The sequence below is a fragment of the Symphalangus syndactylus genome, chromosome 6 (assembly GCF_028878055.3).
Source record: "Symphalangus syndactylus isolate Jambi chromosome 6, NHGRI_mSymSyn1-v2.1_pri, whole genome shotgun sequence".
Taxonomy (NCBI): Eukaryota; Metazoa; Chordata; class Mammalia; order Primates; family Hylobatidae; genus Symphalangus; species Symphalangus syndactylus.
The window spans coordinates 12,783,666-12,810,145 of NC_072428.2; the positions used below are offsets into that span (position 1 = coordinate 12,783,666).

Consider the following 26,480-nt stretch of genomic DNA (forward strand, 5'->3'; position numbering starts at 1 on the left):
ACTCAATGCTGCTAAGACTGAGAACAAGGCAAGCTGTCCTCTCAACCACTTTTATTCAATATTATACTAGAGGGTTTTTTTAAAAAGGGCTACATCGGTCAGGAACAGTGGCTCAGCTTGTCATCCCATCACTTTGGGAGGCCGAGACAGGTGGATCACTCGAGGCCAGCAGTTTGAGACAAGCCGGGCCAACATGGTAAAACCCTGTCTCTACTAAAGACATAAAAATTAGCTGGGCAAGGTGGCACGTGCCTGTATTCCCAACTGCTCGGGAGGCAGAGGCAGGAGAATCGCTGAACCAGTGGCAGAGGTTGCAGTGAGCCGAGATTGTGCCACTGCACTCCAACCTGGGCGACAGAGCGAGACTCTGTCTCAACAACCACACACACACACACACATGCACACACACACACACACACAAAAGAAAACTGACAAGAATAAACAAATTTGGATTTGGAGCAAGTACAGCCACAAACCCAAGTGACTAAAGCCACCAGTTGGTACTGTGAGCTCTTTCTTCATCCATAAAATGGTAGTAGTCCCTTCTCCGCCCACTTCACAGTATCGGTGCTCTGACATGCAAGGGCTTTGCAGAGAAACTGATGGGTGATTTGATTTGAACAGCTGAAAACATTAGAAATGGAAATGGACAACCCCAGATGCTAGGAACTGAATGTGTACCCCCAACATTCATATTTGAAATCCTAACCCCCAAGGTGATGGTATTAGAAGGTGAGCCCTTTGAAAGGTGATTGGGTCACGAAGGCAGAGGGAGACCTCTCACCCCTTCTGCCACATGAGATGACACTGGGAAGATGGGACCCTCACCAGATGCCAAATCTCCCAGGGCTTTGAACTTGGCCTTTCCAGCCTCCAGAACTGTGAGAAAGATTTGTTTCTAAGGCCATCCGCTTTGTGATATTTTCATATTATAAAGGGACTAAGACACCAAGCTTGTCAGATCTTTTTTGTAGAGACAGGGTCTTACTCTATTACCAGGCTGGAATGCAGTGGCACGATATGGTTCACTGCAGGCTTGGCCTCCTGGACTTAAGCGAGCCTCCCACCTCAGCCTCCTGAATAGCTGGGACTAGAGGCACACATCATCACACCCAGCTAATTTTATTTTTTGTAGAGACAGGGTCTCGGTTGTCCAGGCTGGTCTTGAGCACCTGGCCTCAAGCCATTCTCTGGCCTCAGCCTCCCAAAGTGCTGGGATTACAGGCATGAGCCACCGTACCCAGCAAGAGACTTTAAAAGCCTTTTGGGAAGGTAAAAGTGGAACAAACTCTAGTATTTGGAAGCAGGAATACCTGCAATTATACTCCCACCTGCCTCTTAGCAGGTCATGTGGAAGTGGATGTGATTTCATAAGAATCTTATAGTTATAGAACATTGCATCCAACACCTGGAAAATGGCCCATCAGTTAAGGATGACTTCTTTCTTTTTCTGGCCTGCTCTAGACAGTATTCTTTACATAGAATCTGCCTTAGAATTTAAAAATTAAGGAGGACAGAAAATCATCTGGCTTCCAAAGATGATTATGAAGAATATAAGCAAGAAAATAAGATGGGCCTAGAATTTAAAAGTATAGAATTTATTAGGTACTGAATATAAAAATAAACCATCTAAATAGGGGCCCAGATAGCTTCCTTTATTTCTCTAGGTGTCTCTAGGCCTTTCCAACCCAACCCCAATAAAAACATTTTGCAAATATAATGGCTAGCAAAGATTAAAAAGATGGAAAGCTTCCAAAGACAGCAGGCACTCAGCTTAAGGAGGGTGACGACTGGGTCAAATGAGATCTTCCTGGAGGAGCCACCATTTTCTCCGTCGCAACACTGACAAAAAGACACCCCGGCCTTCTGGGCCAGAGGCTGACATTAGGGGGTCCCCGAGCAAGTAACGGGCTGGAACTGCTGGTTGGGAGGCAGACGGCCTACTCCCTCATTGCATCCTCCAATTGCTTCACTATCAAAGCCTCCTTCTGCTCCTGCAGCACATCACAGAACCGACGCATGGCTAGAGGGTCCAAATAGAGAAATAGTGATTTAGTGGGTTTGCAGGTGGGTCCCAGACATACCCAGGTCATGGTCAATCATAAGAGCCTCTCATTCAGGGATCCTGAACTTCAGCCCTCCCATCTTTGGGATGGATTTCCAAGTCTACATGTTGCATCCCTGATTTCTTTTTGAATATCATTGTTATGTCAGCCTGTGAGACATCTCAGTGTCTCATATCAAAGCCTGTACTCTTGGGCTTATGGCCTTGGCCTAATCAGGATTTCTATTTGCCTCTGGTGTCTCTTCACTCAGCCTATCTTCTGTGCTAGCTCAAAAGAATTCTGCAACAAAAACCTTCATGAGAATGAACAATTCACTGCTATATTCCCAGCAGGTAGAACAGCATCTGGCATGTAGTGGAATGCAATAAATAAATGTTCACATGAATGTCCTATTCTCTATAACCTCAGCGGAGAATCTAAACTCTCTAGTATGGCATACAGGGACTTCCATGGTCATCTGCCTATCCCTCTCACTTAGTAGGCTGCCAGCCTCACAAGGGCAGAGTACTACTTTTTTTGGGTTTTTTTGTTTGTTTTCTTGAAACAGAGTCTCACTCTGTCGCCCAGGCTGGAGTGCAGTGGCGCAATCTCAGCTCACTGCAACCTCCACCTCCCAGGTTCAAGTAATTCTCCTGCCTCAGCCCCCCGAGTAGCTGGGACCACAGGCGTGCGCCACCATGCATGGCTAATTTTTTGTATTTTTAGTAGAGACAGAGTTTCACCATGCTGGCCAGGCTGGTCTCGAACTCCTGACCTCATGATCCACCCACCTCGGCCTCCCAAAGTGCTGGGATTACAGGCATAAGACACTGCACCTGGCCTCATAGTACTACTTTTTAGCTCGTGGTCCCAATGCGTCACTCAATGGCAAGTCACAGAACAGATACCCCAAATGGGTAATGAATGGATAGGTGCTTGAGGTACATACCAGTTCTTGTTTGCAAGAGCACCTAACTAAAGATAGACATGGAAACGGAATAAAGGGCTAGATCTATAGGATGCTTAAGGGGGGTGGGGGAGAAGATTGAGATATTAAGTTGATGGGGCATCTTTAAAGGATTGGGAGGTCAGCTCCACTCACCCAATTTTAGCCGGGGGAGCTCATCTGCAAAGATGAGGCGGAACCAGCCTGGCTCCTTACACATGTAGGTTTTGCCACGGGATAACAATAGCTTGTTGTCCAGGAAGCGGCAATAGAGGAGCCGTTCTTCTTCAAATGTACAGGGATCCAGGTACTAGGGAGGGCAGAGGAACAGAACTGAGCCCAAGACCCAGCTGGCAGGTCTGCCCAAGAACACCTGTCCTCATTCCCAGAACACACCTTTTTCAAGTTGATCCAGACATAGAGGCCAGAGCTGCGGTTGTGAAAAGGGATCTCCAATGCCTTCAGCTCAGCGGTGATGTACTTGTGAGCTTCCCGGAGCCGGTAGCAATTGGTGGGTAGGTATACTTTGTCAATCCATTCTGGATGGGTAGAGGAAAAACACTGTCACAGATATTACTACAGAAATCTACCGAAATTTCCTTCCCAAATGCTCCCTTCCTGGGCTTCATGCAAGTTTGTTTGTTTGTTTTTGTTTTGTTTGTTTAAAAAAAAAAAAAACAGAGTTTCTCTCTGTCACCCAGGCTGGAGTGCAGTGGCACAATCTCGGCACACTGCAATCTCCACCTCCTTGGTTCAAGTGATTCTCATGTCTCAGCCTTCCAAGTAACTGGGACTACAGGTGTATGCCATCACACCCAGCGAATTTTTGTATTTTTAGTAGAGATGGGGTTTCACCATGTTGGCCAGGCTGGTCTCAAACTCCTGGCCTCAAGTGATCCACTGGTCTCCAACTCCCAAAGTGCTGGGATTTTAGGCGTGAGCCACTGCACCCTGCAAGCTCTTTCTAAGACTAACTCTAGTATGTTTGAGCTGATGGTGTCCGCACCTAATACACCCACCTCTTATCTAAGGCTCTGGTAGAGACACTGGGCTTCTCAAAGGTCTAGTAGGAAAGTTCTCTTTGAGTTCACAGCCCTGAGGCAAGGAGTCCATCCCCTAATAGGGGTTGATGCTGCTGTTGTTAACTGGGCAAGCGGCAGGGACTCGCAGCTCCTACCACCCGAATTTGAGCCTCATACAATGGAGTCGGAGGAATATATATGTGCTTGGGGATGCTCTTGGCCAATTGCCCTCAGCATTCATAGAACAGAACCACTTGCGGAGCTGTTAGAAGCCCTGATGCTCAGGCTATATCAGGATCTTTGAAGATGGAACACATGTCAGTATTTAAGCTCCCTGGGAAACTCCCATGTCCATCCAAGATTGAGGACTAGCGTTCAAGGGGCTGGGATCTGGTTTCTGCCAAGTATCAAAGGTCTTGATATCTAGGGAAGCATTCAGTTGGATTTCTCCTATCTACCTCTCTCCCCTCCCAGAGCTGAAAGCAAATTGTTTCCTAAACCAGCAAATATAATGACATCAGTTTGTTTGATTATATCCCAGCTATTAATTAAAACTTCCAGCTTGGTATCTGTTCTATTACAGGGAACTAAAGAAAGTGAGTCTCTAAGCTTGGGCCATGGCTTTAAAGGGGAAAGTCTTTTCTGAGGCCAGCATTCACTTGAGATCCAAGCGAGGGGACGATGAATCTAGGTGCCACAGGCCTAGCCACACCAACTTGCCCAAATGGCAGCTCTCCTTTGGCCACCTTGGCAGATGAGATTATGTCGCATTAGAAGAGTCAGAGTGTTTGTTTTGTTTTTGGTTTTATAATCTTTGTCTAAAGCAAACAGGGTTTTGGGGAGAGAAAATCTATATTCACATAAAGACTAATTTCTGAAGTTCCTACCTTCACAACTTAGAGTAGGATTAGCCATCCCACCTCTAGGCAGAACACAAGCTACCAGACATCCAGAAATTAAAGCTCATCCTGTGGTTTTTTGTTTTTGTTTTCTGAGACAGAGTTTCACTTTTTCTACCCAGACTCAAGTGCAATGGTGCTATCTCGGCTCACTGCAACCTCTGCCTCCTGGGTTCAAGAGATTCTCCTGCCTCAGCCCCCGAAGTAGCTGGGATTACAGGCTTTTGCCACCATGCCTGGCTAATTTTGCATTTTTAGTAGAGACCGGGTTTCACCTTGTTGGCCAGGCTGGTCTCAAACTCCTGGCCTCAAGTGATCTGCCCACCTCGGCCTCCCAAAGTGCTGGGATTACAGGCGTGAGCCACCACACCCGGCCTCATCCTGTGTTTTAAAACAGCACCTCCATCTTCTGTCTACACCCTGCTGTGTCATCTGCCCTATCTTGCCCTCCTTCAAACTTCACATCTTACCACAGTTAAATCTGAGACAGCAAATAGGGTCTCAGTATATTAAGGGCATATCAGAGGCCCAAGCAAATCCAAGAATTCCCCATGGCCATGAGGTCCAGCCAACATGCTGGCCTGGGCTAGAGGTCAGTACCTGTGTTCTGGAGCAGTTGACACAGCTTGTGCTGGGCGATGCCAGAAATACTGTGGAGGTAGCCAAAGGCACTCACAGCAGAGGCCACCTCCTTGTTGTGGGTGTACAGAGCACCAAAGCGGAAGCCAGAGATGCCAAAATCCTAGAGGAAGAAAAGCAGGAACAGGAACAAGTGTTTTGTCTGCCTTCTATTCCTGGCTCCTCCTCCTTCCCTAGCCAAGGAGAGAAAGCAATGGCTCACCTTACTGGTACCCCAGATCACATGGGTCCTGTTGCGATCAGGCAAACTGAAGAAGAAATGGAAAAAATAACTCAGGTTCTAGAGAAATAGTTGATGAAGATTTGGGGTATAAGAGGGGAAAGTAGACTTGAGGTTGTTCCTAGACAGAAGGGCCTATACGGCCCAAAGTTCAAGAAACAGTTGTCCCAGTTAAGCCAGGAAGTCAACACAAGGTATCCCTGAAGACCTAGAGGGCACAAGACCCAAGTGCCCACTGAATGAAGTCTAGGGCCTGCAGCCTGACATGTGGCTCTCCTACAGCTTGGCCAAAGCCACCTTCCTGGCAATTGGCTCTTCAGATGTGGGTCGCCATCATTTCTAGAACGTGCCTGAGTATTTCCTACTGCTCCACCTTTGGTGAAGCTGTTCCTTCTGCCAGGCATTTCCTTCCCTTGCTTCGAATGCTGGAATCCCATCTCTATGGCCAGATACTACCCTTCAGAAGGTTCTGCCTCCTTTTTCTTTCCCTGTGCTCTACTTATCAAGAAGCTCCTACCCTGGCTTTTTATGAGGCTTTATTTTGACCTTTGACAGTAGACTTTCTACCCTGACCTCAAATTATCTTGTATACAAAATGGCATATAGACTAGAAGATATTTAGAGGGAAAGATGATGCTTTGTTTGTATTCACAGCCCCTGTGGGCAATTAACTGGCTATGTGCTAGGAACTGAGTTAAGATCATGTCACATAAACTCACCCTGCAAAACAAGAACCTTGTGGTTCTCGTTCCCAACTCCAGCTGAGACCAACTCACCTTTTCATGCTCAGAACACTGTGGAATGTGATGGATTCATCAAACACAGACAGCATGTAAATCTCATCTATGATCACATGTAGGTTATACCTGTAGATTGGATTAAAGAAGGAGAACAAGATCTAGCTTCTCTCTAATCTTTTTTCCTTGCATGCTTTTTACAAGCATCTTTGTAATCTTAAGTCATGTCTTTTATGGTGTTCTCTGGACACAGATCCTGCACTCCTACTGCCCCAGCAGCCCATCTGACCCTCCAAGGGGCACAGTAAGGTAGATGGGGTGGTACACCAGAAGAGACCCTTAGACCTAGCTTGGGGGTAACGGGAAGGAATAGGACCCAAAAGACACATACGAGAACATCTTGTCTAACCTTAGCTGACCATTCAACCATCAAGTAAAGACTATGGGAAGAGGTTGGGTAGCCCGGAGAATTTTTGACTGATAGAATCAGGAGCTCCTAACTGCTTATGTGCCTCGTTCATTCTCCCAACAACCCTCAATACTGTCATCTCCATTTTAGATGACGAAACTAAGGCGGGCCGGGCATGGTGGTTCACGCCTGTAATCCCAGTACTTTGGGAGGCCAAGGTGGGTGGATCATGAGGTCAGGAGTTCAAGACCAGCCTGGCCAACATCGTGAAACCCTGTCTCTACTAAAAATACAAAAATTAGCTGGGTGTGTTGGCGCATGCCTGCAATTGTAGCTACTCAGGAGGCTGAGGCAGGAGTATTGCTTGAACCCAGGAGACAGAGGTTGCAGTGAGCTGAGATCCCACCACTGCACTCCAGCCTGGGTGACAGAGCGAGACTCCATCCCCAAAAAAACAAAAAACAAAAAAGAAAGAAAGAAACTAAGGCTCTGAGCTGTAAAGTCAGTTCCCTCAGTTAGCAGGTGCTGTAGCTGGGAGGTGAACCCATTCTATCCAATTCTTGCCTACCCCCTCTAGCATTTTTCCTCCTGACTCCACGCTGCACCATTCATTGGTCTGCGTTAGTCATGAAGTTTGACTAAGTCTGTTTCTTATGGAAAATGGAAGGTTATAATTTCTAGAACGTGCTCTTAGAAAGGAATGTGAAGTTCTGTAGGAACACGTCTTCATTCCACAAGGTCTGAGAGTGTCTGCCTCGGCACTCCAGCCCAAGTGGCTTCGGAAATGGATGCTGGGAGAAAGTACTTAAGCTTAAGTAGAAAAGTAACAAATTATATATTTTTAAGTGACATATTTCTCAGAAAACAAAACTATATTTTGACTGTTATATAAATGTCAATACATAGGCTGAGGCTAGAAAGGAAATGGCAAAAAATTTGAAGTGGTAAGCATGTGATTGCGTTTTCCTTCATTTTAATTTCAGTTAGTTTTATATAACTCTGCAAAGTATGGTGTATAGTGAGATCATTTAGGGTAAATTACTTTTTGAGACAAAGTCTCACTCTATTGCCTAGGCTGGAGTACAGTGGCACGATCTTGGCTCACTGCAACCTCCTCCTCCCCGGCTCAAGCAATTCTCATGTCTCAGCCTCCCACGTAGCTGGGATAGTAGGTGCCCGCCACGATGCCTGGTTAATTTTTGTATTTTTAGTACAGACAAGGTTTCACCCTGTTGGCCAGGCTGGTCTCGAACTCCTGACCTCAAGTGATCCACTGCCTCATCCTCCCAAAGTGCTGGGATTACAGGCATGTGCCACCAGATCTGGCTCTAGACTATCTGACTATAAGTGATGGGAATCCTTTCAAGAAACATTACCTAGTCTCAAGGGGTGGAACTCATACCTCTTGGCAAATTCCAGGTATTTCATCAGTGAGTCTGGGGAGTAGATGTCACCCAAAGGATTCTGAGGGTTGATTAGCACAAGGCCTCGGACCTTTTTCCCCTAAGAAAAACCCAAATATAACTGAGTGAATACAAGTCCTTTGCATCTACCCTAAATTCAGCCAAGGATCTTTTACAGGTCAGGCACCCAAAAAGGCCTTGGTAGGGTCTTGAAGCAGCAACTACTATACTGCCCAAAGAGAGGGAACAGGAACTAAGTCTGGGGCTGCCATAACATCCCCATAGGACTAGAGGGACACACCCCTGGATCATTCACTGTCTCTTCCAACTAAGGACAGCCCACCAGGTCTTGGTGAACAAGCAGTACCAGAATTTCAATACTCAAACCCCTTTTAGGACCAGCAGTGGCCATCCTAAAAACATGGTTCCCTCCTTACCTCAAGCCTAGCTTCAAGCAGGGTTTCCTCTAACTTGTCCACAGTCAGCTGGAAAGGATGGGTGTTTGTAACAGTGACCTGGAAGAGAAACACTATATGAGAAGTGTCTCTTAAAATCTAAGTCTTGATTCCTCATTCCCATAAGCCCCGCAATCCTCTGCCTTCATACCAGAGTGCCAGTCCACATGCCTTCTCCACCCCTACCCAACCACTTAGATGGGTAGAAAGCAAGCCCCTCTACCCCTTTAAGTGTCCCCAGAACAGTCCATTGTCTAGGCATACTGAGCAAGGAAGGGGCCCCATTCAGACCTCACTCTCCAGGTGGACAGGAATCAACTCAACCTTTGCATACAGGCGGGAGCTAAAGGCAAAGCCACCATAGAAGGGAGCAGGGACCAGGAAGGCCTCTGGAAACACAGAGAGACAGAGCTATCAGTCCAAAGTTTCCCAATCAGAGCCTGTTGCCAGGCTCCCCAAACTAGCAAAGCTCTCGACAGAAAAAAAGTTTCACGATCGTTTCTACCTGGGGATTAACGTTCTTAGGTTCAGGTGCTATGAAAGTTATCCATTATTATAGACATCACTGGGGGAAACAAAACTCTAATTTCTTTTTTGCGGGTACACTAGAGAAGAAGAGGGGAGCATATCACTGAATAACTCAGAATCCAGGGCACAGGTCAAGCGAGGCTCACTAGCGGATGGAGCAATGGTTATTAGGAAAGTCTCCACTGATTCGGGCCGAATATCAGAGGTCAAGGTCCATGCACAAGGAAGCCTCCAGTTATTTGGACCTGGTGATCTCACGTTCTTTTCTTCCCATCCATTTGGTCTTACTGATGAGCTAAGAGAAGCTCCTTTGCATGAAAGGGACTATCTTAGCCACTTCTTTTGATGCATCCAGAGCTCTTTAACATTGGAGCCTCTTGCTTAAGCATTGTTACGGGGGAGGTTCAGAACAGTCCACTCAACCTTGTTGGGTCCAGGACTAATTAGCCTTTTTCTGAAGAGATAAGAAATCCATAATGTCTGAGCCCATTGGCTCTCTGTATTGCAGCTGAGCCCAAAAGCCCAGCCATGAACATAGTAGGTAGGCTCCCATCATCTTTCCTGGGGCATACCTCCTTGAGGTCCATCATATCTCTCTTCCATTAAATGGAGAATCCAAACCCCTTGTTCCCACAGAAATAGGAAGATAACCTAGTCAGTGTGGGAGAAGGCCCACCACTTTGGGGAAAAGGCCTTGAGTCAGGATGCTGTTCTTCCTCAAAGCCCAGTGCCTGTGTGTTCCTACCCGTGTTGCTAGTATTTCACTGAGAGTGAAAGCAGAGCCCACTGACTTACCACCTGGATCACACAGAACCATGGCCAGGGCAGAGAAGACAGAGCAGCAGCCATTTAGAACCACCACCTGAAGACAACACATGAGAGGCAGAAGTCAAAACCAATACCTATGTGAGAAGGGGTAGCCATGCTTTCTCCATCCCCCTGGGCAGAACAGGCACAGGGAGCCTCCTCAGTTGGGACACATTGGCCTTCATGCTGCCCTGGCCCTGAGAGTCTTCACTGGTTCTCCTTGTACCCGCTAGAAAGGGCAGAGCATCCTCCAGGAATATAGCCCTCCACCAGGGTGGCAGCAAGGCTGGGAAACTGACTCACGTTTTCTGGATCAAGTCGGGTAGGTGCCCTGCAGTAGTAGGTCAGGAACCGGGCCACTTCTTCCCGCAGGCTGTAAACAGGCCCAGAGAGACCTTGTGGCTTCCGGGCCCCTTTTCTCACTCCTGGTCTAGATGGTCATTGTCCAGCCTAACAGGGACCTTTTCTACTCAGTCCAACCTCATATTACAGGGCTACTGACTAAGACCATCAACTCCCCAAGTCACACAGACAATAAATGAGAGTTGGGACAAGAACTCAGGCCTTGGCCGGGCGCAGTGGCTCACGCCTGTAATCCCAGCACTTTGGGAGGCCAAGGCAGGCAGATCACAAGGTCAGGAGATCAAGACAAAGCTGGCTAACATGGTGAAACCCCATCTCTACTAAAAATACAAAAAATTAGCCGGGTGTGGTGGCGGGCACCTGTAGTCCCAGCTACTCGGGAGGCTGAGGCAGGAGAATGGCGTGAACCCAGGGGGCAGAGCCTGCAGTGAGCCGAGATAACACCACTGCACTCCAGTCTGGGTGACAGAGGGAGACTCCATTTCAAAAAAAAAAAAAAGAACTCAGGCCTTTTGAATTATTCCTACTATACCAGAATAACTATTCCTACTATACCAGGCTGCCTCCTGATGAAGTTTTGCTCTAGGCATTTTCTAGAAGTTATTACCCAAAGAGATAGGGAGGTAACCAACCAGGAATTTCGTGCCTTGAATCCTCCTTCTGGATAAGGACAGCTGCCTGTGGGACCAAGAGACTCTAAATCTGAAGGTCACTTACAATGGCTGCCCTCTCCAATCAGAGTACTGAAGCAAGGTGTCCTCAATGCAGTTCATGTCACTTTCTTGCAACTGTTGACAAATAGAACATGAAGACAGGTAGGCCAGGGAAGTCCAAGATGCCTCATCCTACTCCTAGTTTGTACATGAGTGTTTGTCCTCCACATACATGACTTCCTAGAAAGGGAATGGGTATATATACTGCGTGCTCCTTAATGAATGGAGGCTACCATCTTGTCATAAATTACACAAGTAGATACCTCACTGGGAAGTATTTGACCCAGAGGTTCCCATAGCAACTTTCCCATCATATACCTAATCAGAGAATACCCCTGGACAGTCAGCAAGGCCAGAAGGTTAAATGTGCCATTCTAGAAGCTATTTCTTCACCCTTCTTCCCAAGCTCCTATGTCTCACCCCTGTATCTACCACAGCTGAGGAGCACACTAGGGGGACTAAGCCTTGAAGGGGTGGGTCCCAACACAGCCCAGAACATCCTTACTCTTTCAGTCATCAGATCCATGCAGAGCTTGTTCTCACTGGTGCCAAGGTTAATGAAGCCCTGGAGATGGAAAGAATCCAAGATCAGGCCAGTCCTCTTGCTCCACCCTATATAGATCCCTTGAAACATTAGTTCAAATGGAGATCTCACTGCCCATGAAGCAATTCAATCCAAATTTGACAACTTTACGTGCTAGGAAAGCTTTCCATGAACCCAAAATAGTACAGCTTGCAAATTTCCCCATTAGAGCCACATAAATAAGTTATATCCTATCAACCAGTCATTGAGTTCTTATTATGTGCCAGACACTAGACCAAGTGCTTCACATGAGTTGTCTTAATTCCTGAGAAGAAGGTTCTATATAATCCAATTTAAAGAGTGAAGTTTAGAAAAGTTGAATAACCTACTAGCCATGTGACCTTGGGTGATAGGTAGAACTCTACCTACCTGATGCCTGAGCCTGAAGCCTTAATCCCCAAGGCCCCACCTGGTACCTACCTCTGCTACTCCTCCTTATACATTAGGACCTTCTAAGTTATTAGAAGAGAACAGAGATGGGAACAGAAGGGAAAGCTGTAGCTAATGTTACCCTCCACCCTCTGGCTGGAGAGCTGCTAAGGATCCCCTTTCCTGGAAGCCTTTCATCAGTTCCCCATCGCCCTTAGGGTAACATCCCTTTTTTTTTTTTTTTTTTTTTTTTTTGAGATAGAGTCCCACTCTGTCACCCAGGCTGGAGTACAGTGGTGCGATCTCAGCTCACTGCAACCTCCACCTGCCAGAGTCAAGTGATCCTCCCACCTTAGCTTCCCAGAAAGTTGGGACTATAGGTGTGTGCCACCACGCCTGGCTAGTTTTTGTATTTTTTGTACAGATGAGGTTTCACACAATGTTGCCCCAGCTGGTCTCAAATTCCTGGACTTGAGCAATCCACCAACCTTGGCCTCCCAAAGTGCTGGGATTACAGGCATGAGCCACCATGCCCGGCCCCTTAAGGTAACATCTTACCACCTCCCATCCACCTCTGTTCACACCTCCTGCCACAGCACCAGTGGTCCCTACTCTGGCCATTGGACCTCCTTTCCCAATCACTCCTAGCCCTTCGCATCTGGAAGGTTTCACGTGTGCTGTTCCTCCTGCCTGGAGGGTCATGGCCATGGCCATCACCACATGGCTGGCTGATTCAGCCTTTAAGACGTCTTCCCAGACCACCTGCAGTGGGCATCCCTTTCATGTTTTTGGGAAGATTATTAATGTCTGTGCCCCAGTGGCTGACTCCATTCATCACTATGTTAAGTTCTATAATGGCAGGCTCATTTGTCCCTGTGACCACAGGGGCCAACTCCTGATAATTAAGAACTGGGATTTAGGGAGAGGGAGGGATTTTGGGGTGGAGGGAGTTCTCCAACTTTCTAGGGCATGTCACTTTATTTCTGTAATTACTCCCTTATCTGCAAGATGACAAGAGTGCCCGTTTCATAAGGCTATAAAGAATGAGAGCACATACAGCACTTGGCCCAGGACTCAGTAAATCCAAGTGACTGGAGCCCATGAGGATGCTGCCCACCCCCCACCCCAAATTCTCACCAAGGTGTTCTTGTCCTTATGATATTTATCTTTTTGGTAGGCATTGTAGTCCTGGAAGCTCGACTGATAGAAGACAGAGATGTCAATCCCACGGTGGGATAGGTCATGGCTGACAAAGGCAGCTTCACAATCACTCAGTTGGGGAACCGGATCAGGCTGCCCAGACAGCTGGGCCCTCTGCCCATATCTGACATCACCCCTAGAGTCCTCAGAAGGAAGAGGCACTTGGAGCTCCAGGCCACTCGCGGCCCCAGACTGTAGGAGGTTGATCATCTGGCATATTAAGCGACTCAGAAGGGCTTCATGCTCACAGATGGCCTCAGTGTGCCTCCTTTCCTCCAGCGACAGGCCCTGTCTGCTCGTCAGCTGCACGAAGTGCTCTGTCATGGCCTGCTGCAAGTGCAGCGTTATCTCCAACAGCTGGGTACAGATGCTGTGGTCTCTGGGGATCTGGCCTCTCCTCTGACCAGAGGGCACAGGAAGGGTGTCTGACCGATGACTCATACTCTGGGTATCTTTACTGGCCTCTGCAGGCTGCCTGGCACCTACCGAGAAAGAGACCATTGACAATGGAGCAAAGGAGGATCTCCTGGACCTTCAGGTCCAGGAATGGATGGAGACAGAACAGATCTCAGATCTGTTCTTCTCACTTCCATGCCTTGGTTATGTGACCAGATTGGTTCATGAAGAGTTACCTACCCATTAGAGCAATGAGTACTTGGCCTCAAGCCTAGACACTAAGTGCTCTACTTAAATGGCATTAGAATGTGTTCTGAGGAAGAGCAGGGGGATATGAACAAGGAGGCTCTGGATTTTCCACCCCGTTCTTCAACCTGAGCAGTTCCTGCTTTGTTTGGTTAAATGGGAAAAAAGAGTTTCTACTGCTCAACAACAATCACCATCACTACCCACTGAGTAAAACATTCTGCTAGAATAAACTAACGCCTGAGGGCCAAATCTGGCCTGCCACTTATTTTTGTAGATAGTTTTATTGGAACACAGCCCCATTCATTTATTTATGTCTTGATTATGGCTGCTTTTGTGTTACAATGGCAGAGTTTAATAGTCATGACAGAGACCACGTGGCAGAGACCATATGGTCCAAGAAGCCTAAAATATTAACTGGCCCTTTACAGAAAAGGTTTGCCAAGCCCTGTTGAAGAACATCAGCCCTTCTTTTTGCCTGTTCTTCTCCAGGTTGGCCATACCAGATACTCAAAGCCTTTAGATTCCTCAGTTCCTCTGTCCTCACTTGGCTTCCTGCAAATGCCTTCCACCTACTCACTGTGACAGCTGCCTTAGGCTTCCATCACTTGTAACTATGGGCTAGGTACATGGCTCTCAAACTTTGAAGTCCATCAGAATCACCTGGAGGGCGTGGTAGGAAACAGATGGTGAGACCTCACCCCTGAATTTTGAGTCAGTATGTCTGGGGTGAGACCTGAGAATCCTCATTTCTAGCAAGTTCCTGGGACTATACTTAGCAAATTTTCTTTTTTTTTGGAGGGACTGGGTCTTGCTCTATCACTCAGACTGAAGTGCAGTGGCACGATTATGGCTTACTGCAACAAACTTCCAATGATTAGGATTAACCTTCCTTCTGAAAACAAGTTAAATACTGAACAAGACCAAAAAATACCTTTTAAAGCCTCAAAGAATCAGTAAATCAGATAGCAAGATCCCAGAAGGTAGGAAAGCTTGAGGCCAACAGCTGCCACTACTTCTTTAAGACAATCCTTGTATCCCAAGACATCAAGACCCTTTTTTCTAAAAATCTAGGACCTATGCCCATTCCACCAAATGCTACAATTCCAAGTTTTTCCCCCTAAGTAACATCCCCTTACACACACACACAAACACAAAAAAAAGCTCGTTGCTTCTTTTATAAATTTACGGCACCAGTACTTCAGAGTACCAAATACTCTGTCCAACTTCCTCAAACCATGTTCAGTTTGCCTGTGATGTTCCCATTGCAACCTATACCTCCCCTTAGTGACATTTAATATTGTTACTTGTTCAGTGTCTGCCCAGGTCAGCCTTCAGTACATTCTTAGCACAGTACCTTGGCACATGGGCAACTAACATAGTTAATGAGTAGGAGAGGCATAACCACAAGGATGTTGCCAAGTCAGGGAAGAGATGAGCCATAAATGAAGACTTTGGCCATGGAAGATGGAGCAATAGACAGAGAAAGCCACAGAACAAAGCTGTATCAAGTCTTGACTTAGGATCCCAACCTTTCATCGTGATGCAAAAACTTTATTCAGTGTTAGGAACATACTGATGAGAAAGAAATTGAACAAATATAAGTGTTTATGCCTAGACAAACCCTCTCTTCCACAAGCAAGAACTTTGCTCTGGCCCAAATTCCCTGTCCTAGAAGAGATTCATTTTAATGGGGCTCTCAACTCTGTAGGTAAGTCACACTATCTTTCCAAATACTTGATTATCATAGAGCATTTCAAGGGCCAGGTGAGATTCTTTTGGTTTTTCCTTCCAAAAGGTGGTGCCTATCATGCCTGTTGGTCCTGCAGAGTGCTAGTGGAAAGAGCCAAGATCAGGGTGGTAACCTCCCTCCAATCAACAAGAAGCTATTGTCACCAGGCATCTTCTTCCTTCTCCCAGGACTGGAATTACATATTGAGTATCTTTGTCCTGTGTTACCTTAACGACAAAGTCAAAGATGGGACAGCTCTTTGGACAGCTCTGTAACATCAGCCAGCTCAGCCCATGGTCCCAGAATTTTAGTTATTCCAGTTCAGTTAAATTAGGGCCTCTTAGACTTCTTGCCATGGAAGTCCTCGCTGTTACCAAAGTCCCACTAGTCTGCCCCATATACCAAGCACTCAGCCGGGGACTCCAGGCACATAGGAAATAGGGACCAGGATGGGGCAGGGAAGCTGGAGGCCAGTGTGGCCTAGTAGGCAAATGGAGGAGGAAACTTGTTTAAAGTAGTTAGAATGAGAACCTCCCAGGGCAGATTTACATAGCAGAACATGGGGGCCAAGGCAAGTAACTGAAAGTAATGCATTTTCCTGGTAAAAATGTTTTGTTTTTTTTGGGGGGGTTGTTTGTTTTTGAGACAGAATCTCACTCTCTCGCCCAGGCTGGAGTGCATTGGTGCAATCATGGCTCACTGCAACCTCTGCCTCCTGGGCTCCAGCGTTCCTTCCACCTCAGCCTCCTGAGTAGCTGGGACTACAGGCGCATTCCGCCACACCCAGCCAATTTTTGTGTATCTTTTGTAGAGATGGGGTTTCATCATGTTGCCCAGGTTGGTCTCAAATTCCTGGGTTCAAGTGATCCTCTCGCCTCAGCCTCCCTAAGTGCTAGGATTGTAGGCAGGAGCCACCATGCATGGTCCCAAAATGTGTTCTCTGATAACAAAGTGAGTATGCAGCAAGGCCAGGAGTAAACCTAGAAGCTGGACTTCTACCAAGACTCATCTTTCTATGGGAAAAGTCATTGTAAATGACACCATTCCACAAAGGCAACAATGCCCCTATACCTCAGCCCTAAGTTGTCTGGTACCGGGGGTATGCCAATCCTCTCCTCAAGTCTTCTTGGCTATACCACTGGTTTCAGTATTCGTCAGCCTCCCACCATCTACCTTTCAATTCACCCGGGGGCCTTCTGTAGCAGCTAGAACCAGTATCCCAGAATCAGCCCAGTGGATGCTAGCAGCCTTTTGACAAGAGCTGAAAGACAGATCTTGAACAGAAGTTGGGAAGGAGAAATGAATGTGGGAACTGAAGTGGGAACAGGCTGGCAGTTCACTTTTGATGCCAGCATATAGCTATACTGTTTACACAAGGATACTTCTAATATCAGTTTTTCTAGTGCCCTACAAGCCCTTATAACTCTGCCTTGGCCTTCCAGCCTTCCTTCTTCTTGCCATACACAAGCCTCCTTTGGTGTCTCAGTACTCTCATCTAATTCAGATTCTTCCTTCTGGGTATGGCAAGTATGATAGGGATTGCAGAATCGTCTCATGTGCATGTAGGGGGAAGCAAGGTATTTGGGGATACAGATCCCTAAATACAAGGTGCAAAATTGAAAGCTCAGGTAGAAGTACCCTTGACAGGCCTAGGCTCTATTCTATAATTGCTGCTCACTAACTGTAGGATGTTGGAAGAATTACTTCCCCTGTCTGGGCATCAGTTTCTCTGTATGTAAGATGAGAAGAATGTGATGAAACTGAAGCCCAGTGAAGATAAGTACCTTCTAGGGTCTCACATTAGAGCCAGGATTTAAACCCCAAGCCTCCCATTTTAGCCCTAGGAAGCAGAGTGAACTAGTAGAAAACCAGTCCTTGCATGAACTCCAGCCTGGCTTCATGTCATATAATACCCAGAAAGTCTCAAGTTCTGAGATTGGGTTAAATCATACTGTATTTTGGTGACTCAAAATTCCAGGCAGAAGCGAGCAAACACTCTGGAAGCTGCTACCATAGAGTACATTTCTCAAAGCATTTTTAAAATATTGTGTCCAGCATATAGAAAATCAGGTACATGAATAAACAGCATGACCTAAAACCACCAGCACAGACAAGAGAAAGACCAACTGGTCTCCAGCTATTGGGAGTAATTATAAAATAATTGCTTTTCTGTTGAAGGAGATAAAATCCAAGTTTAAAAATGGAAAGAAAATTAAAATTTATTAAGATAACAGATTTGAAGGAAAACAGGAGGTCCCCAGAGTTACAATATAAGGACCAAAAATTTAAAACCTCTAAAGATAAAATTACTAACCTGGAAGAAGAGGCTGAAGAAGCTTTCTGGAATAAGGCACGAAGACAAGAGAAAGTAAGAGAATATGAAAAAATCTAATACATACACATATGTATTTTTTTGGAGTCCCAAAAGAAGAGAAAATGGGACAAAAATCATTTGAATAAGCTGTGTCTTCAGTGCTAGATAGTTAGACATCAAAGCATGGATTCAAGAAGCCCAAATGCTAACTAGGATAAGGAAATCTACACTATATAGTGAAACTACAAAAAACAAGACAAAGATAACATCTCAAAAGGAATCCAGGAAAAAAAATGTACCTTTCAAGGAATAACAGATCAAAAGCTAACTTCATCAACAGTGGAAACCTGAAGACAGTGGGATGTCATTTTCAACGTACTGAAAGAAAATAACTCCACTTAGAATCTTGCGACATCACAGGATCAATATTTCCACAGGCAGTACCAATTCCTCAGACTAGTGGCTGCCAGGGGAGGGGTGTAGGAAACTGACTGCACTGGGGCCCAACGAACTTTTCTAGGGAAATGGAGGTGATCTCTATTTGATGGAGTGGTAGGTAGATGGTGACAGCCATTTGTCCAAGCTCAACCAGTATACTTATGAATCTTATTAGACTTAAATAGATTTAAAACGTAGCTATAGCAAACTAAGTCTCTGCTAGAATATAAATAGCTAAATACGTTTATTTTTGAGACAGGGTGTCACTCTGTCACCGAGACTGGAGTGCAATGGTGCAATCACATCTCACTGCAGCTTCAACTTCCCAGGCTCAAGCAATCCTCCCACCTCAGCCTCCCGAGTAGCTGGTATCACAGGCACACACCACCATGCCCAACTAATTTTGTTGTATTTTTTTGTAGAGACCAGGTCTCACCTTGTTGCCCAGGCCAGTTTCAATCTCCTGGGCTCAAGTGATTTGCCCACCTCAGCCTCCCAAAGTGCTGGGATTACAGGTGTGAGCCACTGCACCCAGTCAACAACTTTATTTTAAATGCTAGCCTTTCCAGTGGAAAGACCAGGATGGGGTTGGGCCCCAGATTTACACAGGATATTTGCATAATTATTTTATAGTAGAAAAAAGTGAACTAGTTCCAAAAAAGACAAGCTAATTAAAAAAAAAAAGAAAAAAAAAAGAAAACAACAACAACAACAAACAACCAGGAAGGCTAGGCATGGCAGCTCACACTTGTAATCCAAACATTTGGGAGGCTGAGGCAAGAGAATGGCTTGAGGCCAGGAGTTGGAGACCAGCCTTATCAACATAGTGAGATCTCATCTCTACCAAAAAAAATAAAAATAAAAATAACAGGAGAAAGCATGTACAGAGAAATAAGGACGAAAGACTATTTTGAATAGTTCTATGGCTACACTTCAATCTGGATGAAGTGGACAATTTAGTATAAAAACTGAATTTATTAGTCCTAATCCCAGAAGAGAAATAAAATCTAAACAAATCAGTTCCCATAGAAGTTAGAAAAGAGCTAACTCCCTAAGCAAGTATCTGGCCCAGACTGTCTCACAGGTGAATTCTATCATATATTTAAAGGAGTATATTACTCCAATGCTACTTAAATTGTTTTAGAGAAGAAAAACCCTATATTTTATAGTTAAATAAATAGTGATAAAGATTTGATGAAGTTTAATGAACTATGGATGAATTTCACCTATGAGTAGATTATCAATATCTTAAAAGCTGAATAGCATTTAGCAAATGGAATCCAATGGCACCATAAAATAGCCTTATGACCAAGTGGGGTTATATGAGAATGTAAGACTAGTTTAATACTATTATTTATATCAACTTTTCATTAATAGATCCTCGGGAGTTTCCAAAAATCAATTATATCTATAGATGCTAAAAAGATACCTGACGAAATTCAGCACCCATTCTTTATTTAGACAACTTATTTAAATGAATGGTACCTATTTAACATGAAACATCTCTCAGCTAAAAAGCCAGCCTCTGACACAATTGGGAAACAATGGAGGGATTCTCATAAACAAGATAAGGCCTACCTATTGTCTCTGCTAAATATCTAACATTGTACCAGCAGTCTCAGCCAAGAATATTAGCCAAGGTAAGAAATTTGAGTCAGAAAAGGGAATCTGAACTATCACTATCTGCAGACTACTACTATACATCTGGAAAACACAAGAGAATTAAAGGAAGATCTACAAGAGTTTAACATAGCTGTAGAATGGGGCCCATCTCATGTTTTTGTAAAGTTTTATTGGAACACAGCTATGTCTATGTTGCATATACACATAGGTCAGACTTTGGTAAACACTAGACTAGCACTTTCAACCTATCCTAGAGGTTCAAATATAAAGACCAAAAATGGAAAACCTCAACAAAAGGGTTTAGCAGGCAATTAGATATAGCTAAAAAGAAAATTAGTAACCTGGAAGAAAAGGCTGGTCACTTAGCTAACAAGCGAGCCTAATGGCTACCTAGCTGACCCATTCAAGTAGTTTCATTGTCACTTAACCCTAACAACTGCTGTGAGGTAAGAATTATCCCCAACTTTCAGATGACACAGTTAAGGACATAATTCATTACAGTCCATTGAATTTAGCAAGGTCCCCAGATATGACCTGAATGATTATGAATGATGTAAACTATTCATGGGGGACATAGAATTCTCTGAACCACAATATTACCAAAGACAGCTAAAACATTACATGAGCATTGCCTCAAGTCAGGCCCTGGTCTAGGTTCCTTATGTATGTTATTTAATTCTCAAAACCGTTCTATTAGGAGGGTACCATCATTAGACTCACTTTACAGGTGAGAAAACAGAGGCTCAATGAATCACACAAGATGGCACAAGTAGGACGTGGAAAGGGGAGCTTCAAACCCAAGTTGGTGAACCTCAGGCCCCATTGCCCTTATAAACATCCCTCCTTAAGACTTCTCCCCGGAAGGGTGCACATACTCTCAAAGCTTGGCATTCACTTTTGGGTATCCATGAGACACCTAAGTCCATGAGGGACCCTACCTCACTGGAGGCCCAGGAGCCCTAGGCATCACCGGGTGCAAAGCACCTCTCTCACTCTACATCCCACAGCTCACACTACCCTGCCACCAGCACTTACCTCTGTATCTGTTTTCACTCTTCTTTTCTCTGGCCTAGAACCTGACTGAGCAAACCATCCTTGACTGTCAGTTCTCAGGGACCTGCTCTGCTGCCCTCCTCACTGAATGTGTTTACCACTGTGGCCTGCACGTTCTGCTTGTAGGCACAAGGTAACTTTAGAGGTAATAATAAGATCCACCTTTTCCCATCCAGGGTGATCTTCCCCAGGAATCCCCAATTACCTAAAGTGGGCTTTGTTTGGCCTATTACAGAGAAAAGGCTTTGCAATGCCCACCCAGGGAGAACCACTCATTGAAGCCATGGTTCTCAAACTTTGGAGGGTATTGGCATCACCTGGAGAACTAATGAAGTGCTACAGGACCAGGCTCTTTGAAGTAGGCTAGGCCTGGGCCTGCGTACTCATCAAGACCACCAGGTGATTCTAATACTTACTAACTACTGAGAACTACTAGAGCAAGGGATTTCCAATTAAAACACAAATGAGCTACTGACTTTTCCCCATATCTGAGGAGGTCATGATTTGAGAACAAGCTGAAATGGGTTAACCCAGGGCAGAAAAGACAACTTGGCAAGAAAGATCAGGAAGGAGACCCAGGAGGGCTGGATCCCAATCCGCCCAGGCCCCCCCGCCTGTGTGGCCTTGGCAAACCCACCTAGCCTTTCTGGTTTTCAGTTTCTCCTTGTTAAAGATGGGGGTAATGAAACCTATCTCCCCGAGGGTGGTGTGAGGACTAGACGGGAGCAGATATGCTAAAGTGATAGGGCAGGTGGAACCGCCCATGACTATGTGCTGTGGGCTTGCCAGGCTTGCCAGGCTTGCCCTGGGCAGCTAGCTGCTGTGCTGCTTTCTCTAGGGGTCTACACAGAAGCAAGGCCCAAAGCAGCCTGTAGCCCCAGAATACTCTGCCTTGTGCCTCTTTGCAAACTTTGATGAGTGCTTGTTTAACATACAGATGCCTGGGCTCCACATCAGTAGGATTCCAATTCAGTAGGTGTATAACTGAACCCAGGAATCTGCATTTTATTTATTTTTGTTCTTTATTTCCATAGGTTTTTGGGAAACAGGCTGTGTTTGGTTACATGAGTAAGTTCTTTAATGATGATTTGTGAGATTTTGGTGCACCCATCACCCAAGCAGTATACACTGAACTCAATTTATAGTCTTTTATCTCTCACCCCCTTCCCATCCTTTCCCCCTGAGTCCCCAAAATCAATTGTGTCATTTTTATGCTTTTGCATCCTCATAGCTTACCTCCCACTTATGAGTGAGAACATACAATGCTTGGTTTCCCATTCCTGAATTACTTCACTTAGAATAAGTCTCCAATCTCATTCAGATTGCTGTGATTGCCATTAATTCATTCCTTTTTTATGGCTGAGTAGAAGGAATCTGCCTTTTAAAACAAGCAAGACAGGTGATTCTGGAAGACTCTTGGAAAGACAGTGCCATAGTAGATTCCACACCTAAAGGAAGGAAGCATTAGCTGTGGGCAGGCACCTTACCCCAGAGGGCAAGACTTCACATATCCCCCATCCTGGCCTGCACTGGGAGCCCATCTCCTCTGTCATTTGTTTATTCATTCCCCATTCATTAAAAACAAAACTAAAAACAATCCACTGGGCACCTATTAGATACCAAGTATCGTCTTAGACCCTGGGAACATCAAAATGAAGAAAACAATCCCCTGACTTGAAGGAGCCCCAGAATAAACATTCCAGTGGAAAAGTCTGGTCACCTATTTCCTTTGCTCAAGATCCTCCGACAGTTCCCTTTCACCTTACAGAGATTGCAAATTCAAATACCTTCAGGGACACAGTGGCGACACATGTACAATGCTGACTTGAGGAAAAGGGAGAGGTTGGGGAGGACATAGCCTAATGGCAGCCTGCCTATTCCTCCAATAGACATTCAAAATTTTTTAAAAAGTAAGGCCAGCCAAGCAAAGTCATTTTGCCCATTGATTTCAGCCCCGTAGCCATCGTTTGCAAGCTCTTCAGTGTCGCAAATAGAGCTTCGGAATAATCAGTCACATCTAGCTCCCTACTCCCATCCTTTGCATTCCTTTCCCCCTCACTCTACCCTCTAACTCTAACCTCTAACAACCCAAATCGTTGAGCCTCCTTAACTCTCCCAGCACACCAGGATTTCTTGTTCCCCTGGGCCTTTGCCCATGCTGCCTCTCCACTGGAAAGCCCTGTCAGAGCCTTGCCCACTCTGTGGATTCCTGCTTATACTTCAAGTCTAAGCTCTCTTATCACCTCCTCCAAGGAGCCTTCCTCCCTCACTCCTCAGGCAGATAAAGAGACCCATGCCTATGTTCCCACATACTTTGTTCATGCCCTCTGTATAAAACACAACAGGTAGGCAGTACTTTAGAGTCTTGGCTCTAGTGTGAATCCAGCGTCTGGGCTACTCTGTCCTCAGATACCTGCTTGGCTCACTCCCTCATCTCCTTCAAGGCTTTGCTCAAAGCTCACCTTCTCCCAGAGTCCTATGACCACCTATTTAATTGTACAACCCGCTCCTCATGCTCACCACACGGCAGTTCCCTCACCTCCATCGCACCTTTCATTTTTATAGCACTTTTCCCCTTCAGGCATACTATATTTATTACATGCATCATTTATTTTCAGTCCCCTTCTCTAGAAGGTAAACTCCATGAGGGCAGAGGTCTTCAATTGTTTTGTTTACTGATATTTCTTAAACGCAAAGAAGGGTGCTTGGCCCATGGAAGAGCTCAATAATGTCTGTGAATGAATAAATGAATGACCAAGTGAATGGATGGATGGATGGATGGATGGATACCATAATGCAATTTTCTAAGGTCTGGGCCCCCTTCTGGTCTGTACGCTATTCACGTTCTACCATAGTTCCAAGGCACACAGGGAGTTTTTACTTAATGTTTGTTGAATATTCATTTCTAACTAATCTTTCAATGACTGAAGACAAGAATGAAGAAATCAATCAGTTGCAGGCACCTGGTGAATGTTGACAGTAGAGTGAAGATTTACCCAGTGGAAAAACTTCACTTTACACAACCTCCTGGCTTTTCCACAACTTGACATGCCTGGGAGCCTCTGCTCTGGGCACCCTGACTACAGCAGCTGTAACATGGATTTGCCAAGAGGGGTCGCTAAACCCTTATTTTCTTGCCTAGAGCAGAAAACTCAGGCCAGCCAGCACTGCAGACTCGGAGAAGCAGCGGGTGAGAGGAGTATGGAAGAGGCCAGTCAAGGAGCAGCCAGCGCCCCATCCGCGCGTGCGTGACCTCAGGAAGGCTGGGAGTCAACAGAGACAGCCGACTGCTGGGCTCCAGCCTGCAGTTGCCGCTAGCAGCAGGCAGTTGCATCTCTTTTCTGACTCACTGCAACCGCTGGTGGCTCTTGGGATCTCTTAGTATTTCTGTTTACAGACAGGACTCAGGGCTCAGAGAGGTTGGGTACCTTAGTCACTGTCACAACCAGAATCAGTGATAGGATTAGAATCCAGAATTGGCAAATACGGCTGTTCCTGCTACCACCCCTTTGGCATCTCTGCTCCCAAAGCAAACAAATTCCAAGTGCAGCATCTGGCATGGCCTAATTTAGAAGGCCTGTAGGTTCCAAGGTTGGGGAAATGTGGAGGTAGGCAGTGGGAGATGGGGAAAGGAGAAGGCTTCCTCTTCCAGAGACACTGACCCAGCTGCCCTCAGCTCCCCCCTCCCTCCGGATTGTATAACCTTTGCTCTCTTGACTTCAGTTCCCTGGGCTTCTAAGTGGTCACTGGCCACATACAAACTCACTTGGGAGACAGCAGCCTGGAGGGCACAGAGGTGCGGGCCAGTGGGAGGAGACTGCAAAAGTCCCCAACCCATCAATGAAACTGTGGTCCAGAGAGAGGTAGAGGAACCTACCTGGTAAGACCCTGAAGACCCTGCCCCGTCCATGCCAGAACCTGGGAATCTTTTTTTTTTTTTTTTTTTTTTTGAGATGGTGTCTTGCTCTGTCACCCAGGCTGGAGTGCAGTGGCGCGATCCTGACTCACTGCATCCCGCCCCTGGAGTTCAAGTGATTCTCCTGCCTCAGCCCCCCAAGTAGCTGGGATGACATGTGTGCACCACCACACAAGGGTAATTTTTGTATTTTTTGTAGAGACAGGGTTTTGCCATGTGGGCCAGGCTGGTCTCAAACTCCTGGCCTCAAGTGATCCACCTACCTTGGCCTCCTAAAATGCTGGGATTGTAGGTGTGTGCCACAGCATCTGGCATAGAACCTGGGAATCTGTAATACTGGGCCCTGGGTTCCAAATAACGGGCTTCCCAACAATTCAATGAGGAAAGTGTCCTTGGCCCCATTTCATAGGTAACAAAACTGAGGCCCAGCGAGGTTCCTCAATCTTGTCCAAGTTCATGCTACTTGCTTGGGCCTGACTGCAGGCCTGTCTGAATCCAGGCCCAGGGTGTTCTCTTCACAGATTCCTGGGCCACAGTGACAGGATCCTAACAATTCCATTAGGTCTGGCCTGGTCTCTAGGTTGCATGAGGTGACCTGGAGTGGGGATCCTGGGGAGAAGGAAGGTCACCATGTCGGGGTCCTAATGGCTCTTGCCCACTTTCCTCCAGCGGGGGCCAAAGACCAGTTACCCAGTTGGTTGCTACCTGGTTGCCCTCTGGGGAACAGTCTGGCTCAAACCACTTACACTGCAGGGCCTGTTCTTCAAAGGGCACTGATGGTCTCCCCTTCTCCAGAAAAGTTCCCTGACTGCTCCAGCCCCCTCGGAACTTCAACTATTCTTTTTTTGTCTTCTTTCTTTCTTTCTTTCTTCCTTCCTTCTTTTCTTTTTCTATTTTGAGATGGTGTCTCGCTTTGTCGCCCAGGCTGGACTGCAGTGGCTTGATCTCTGCTGACTGCAAGCTCTGCCTCCTGGGTTCACGCCATTCTCCTGCCTCAGCCTCCTGAGTAGCTGGGACTACAGGCACCCGCCACCACGCCTGGCTATTTTTTTGTATTTTTAGTAGAGACGGGGTTTCACTGTGTTAGCCAGGATAGTCTCGATCTCCTGACCTCACGATCCACCCATCTGTGCCTCCCAAAGTGCTGGTATTACAGGTGTGAGCCACCACACCCAGCCCTTTTTCTTTTTTTTTTTGACACAGAGTCTCACTCTATGGCCCAGGCTGGAGTGCAATGGTGTGATCTCAGCTCACTGCAACCTCCAACTTCCAGGTTCAAGCAATTCTCCTGCCTCAGCCACTTGAGTAACTGGGACTACAGGCATGCACCACCATGCCTGGCTAATTTTTGTATTTTTAGTAGAGACAGGGTTTCACCATGTTGGCCAGGCTGGTCTTGAACTCCTGGCCTCAAGTGATCTGCC

The 26,480-nt window shown here is 46.1% G+C and overlaps 1 protein-coding gene across 1 annotated transcript in view; it reads right to left on the minus strand.

Moving 5' to 3' along the window:
* Window positions 1–1,937: 1,937 nt before the first annotated feature.
* The window catches only part of ACCSL (1-aminocyclopropane-1-carboxylate synthase homolog (inactive) like), a 90,679-nt gene continuing 66,136 nt past the window's right edge, over window positions 1,938–26,480 (minus strand). The window contains exons 2-15 of the mRNA XM_063641844.1: window positions 13,276–13,820; window positions 11,692–11,751; window positions 11,191–11,261; window positions 10,414–10,483; window positions 10,099–10,165; window positions 9,067–9,164; window positions 8,758–8,835; window positions 8,320–8,420; window positions 6,548–6,637; window positions 5,754–5,799; window positions 5,513–5,654; window positions 3,388–3,530; window positions 3,148–3,301; window positions 1,938–2,023 (exon numbers count right to left, since the gene is read on the minus strand). Of these exons, the coding sequence (XP_063497914.1) occupies window positions 1,941–2,023; window positions 3,148–3,301; window positions 3,388–3,530; window positions 5,513–5,654; window positions 5,754–5,799; window positions 6,548–6,637; window positions 8,320–8,420; window positions 8,758–8,835; window positions 9,067–9,164; window positions 10,099–10,165; window positions 10,414–10,483; window positions 11,191–11,261; window positions 11,692–11,751; window positions 13,276–13,779 (1,707 nt within the window). The 5' untranslated portion in view covers window positions 13,780–13,820 and the 3' untranslated portion in view covers window positions 1,938–1,940. The remainder of the gene's footprint in view (window positions 2,024–3,147; window positions 3,302–3,387; window positions 3,531–5,512; window positions 5,655–5,753; window positions 5,800–6,547; window positions 6,638–8,319; window positions 8,421–8,757; window positions 8,836–9,066; window positions 9,165–10,098; window positions 10,166–10,413; window positions 10,484–11,190; window positions 11,262–11,691; window positions 11,752–13,275; window positions 13,821–26,480) is intronic.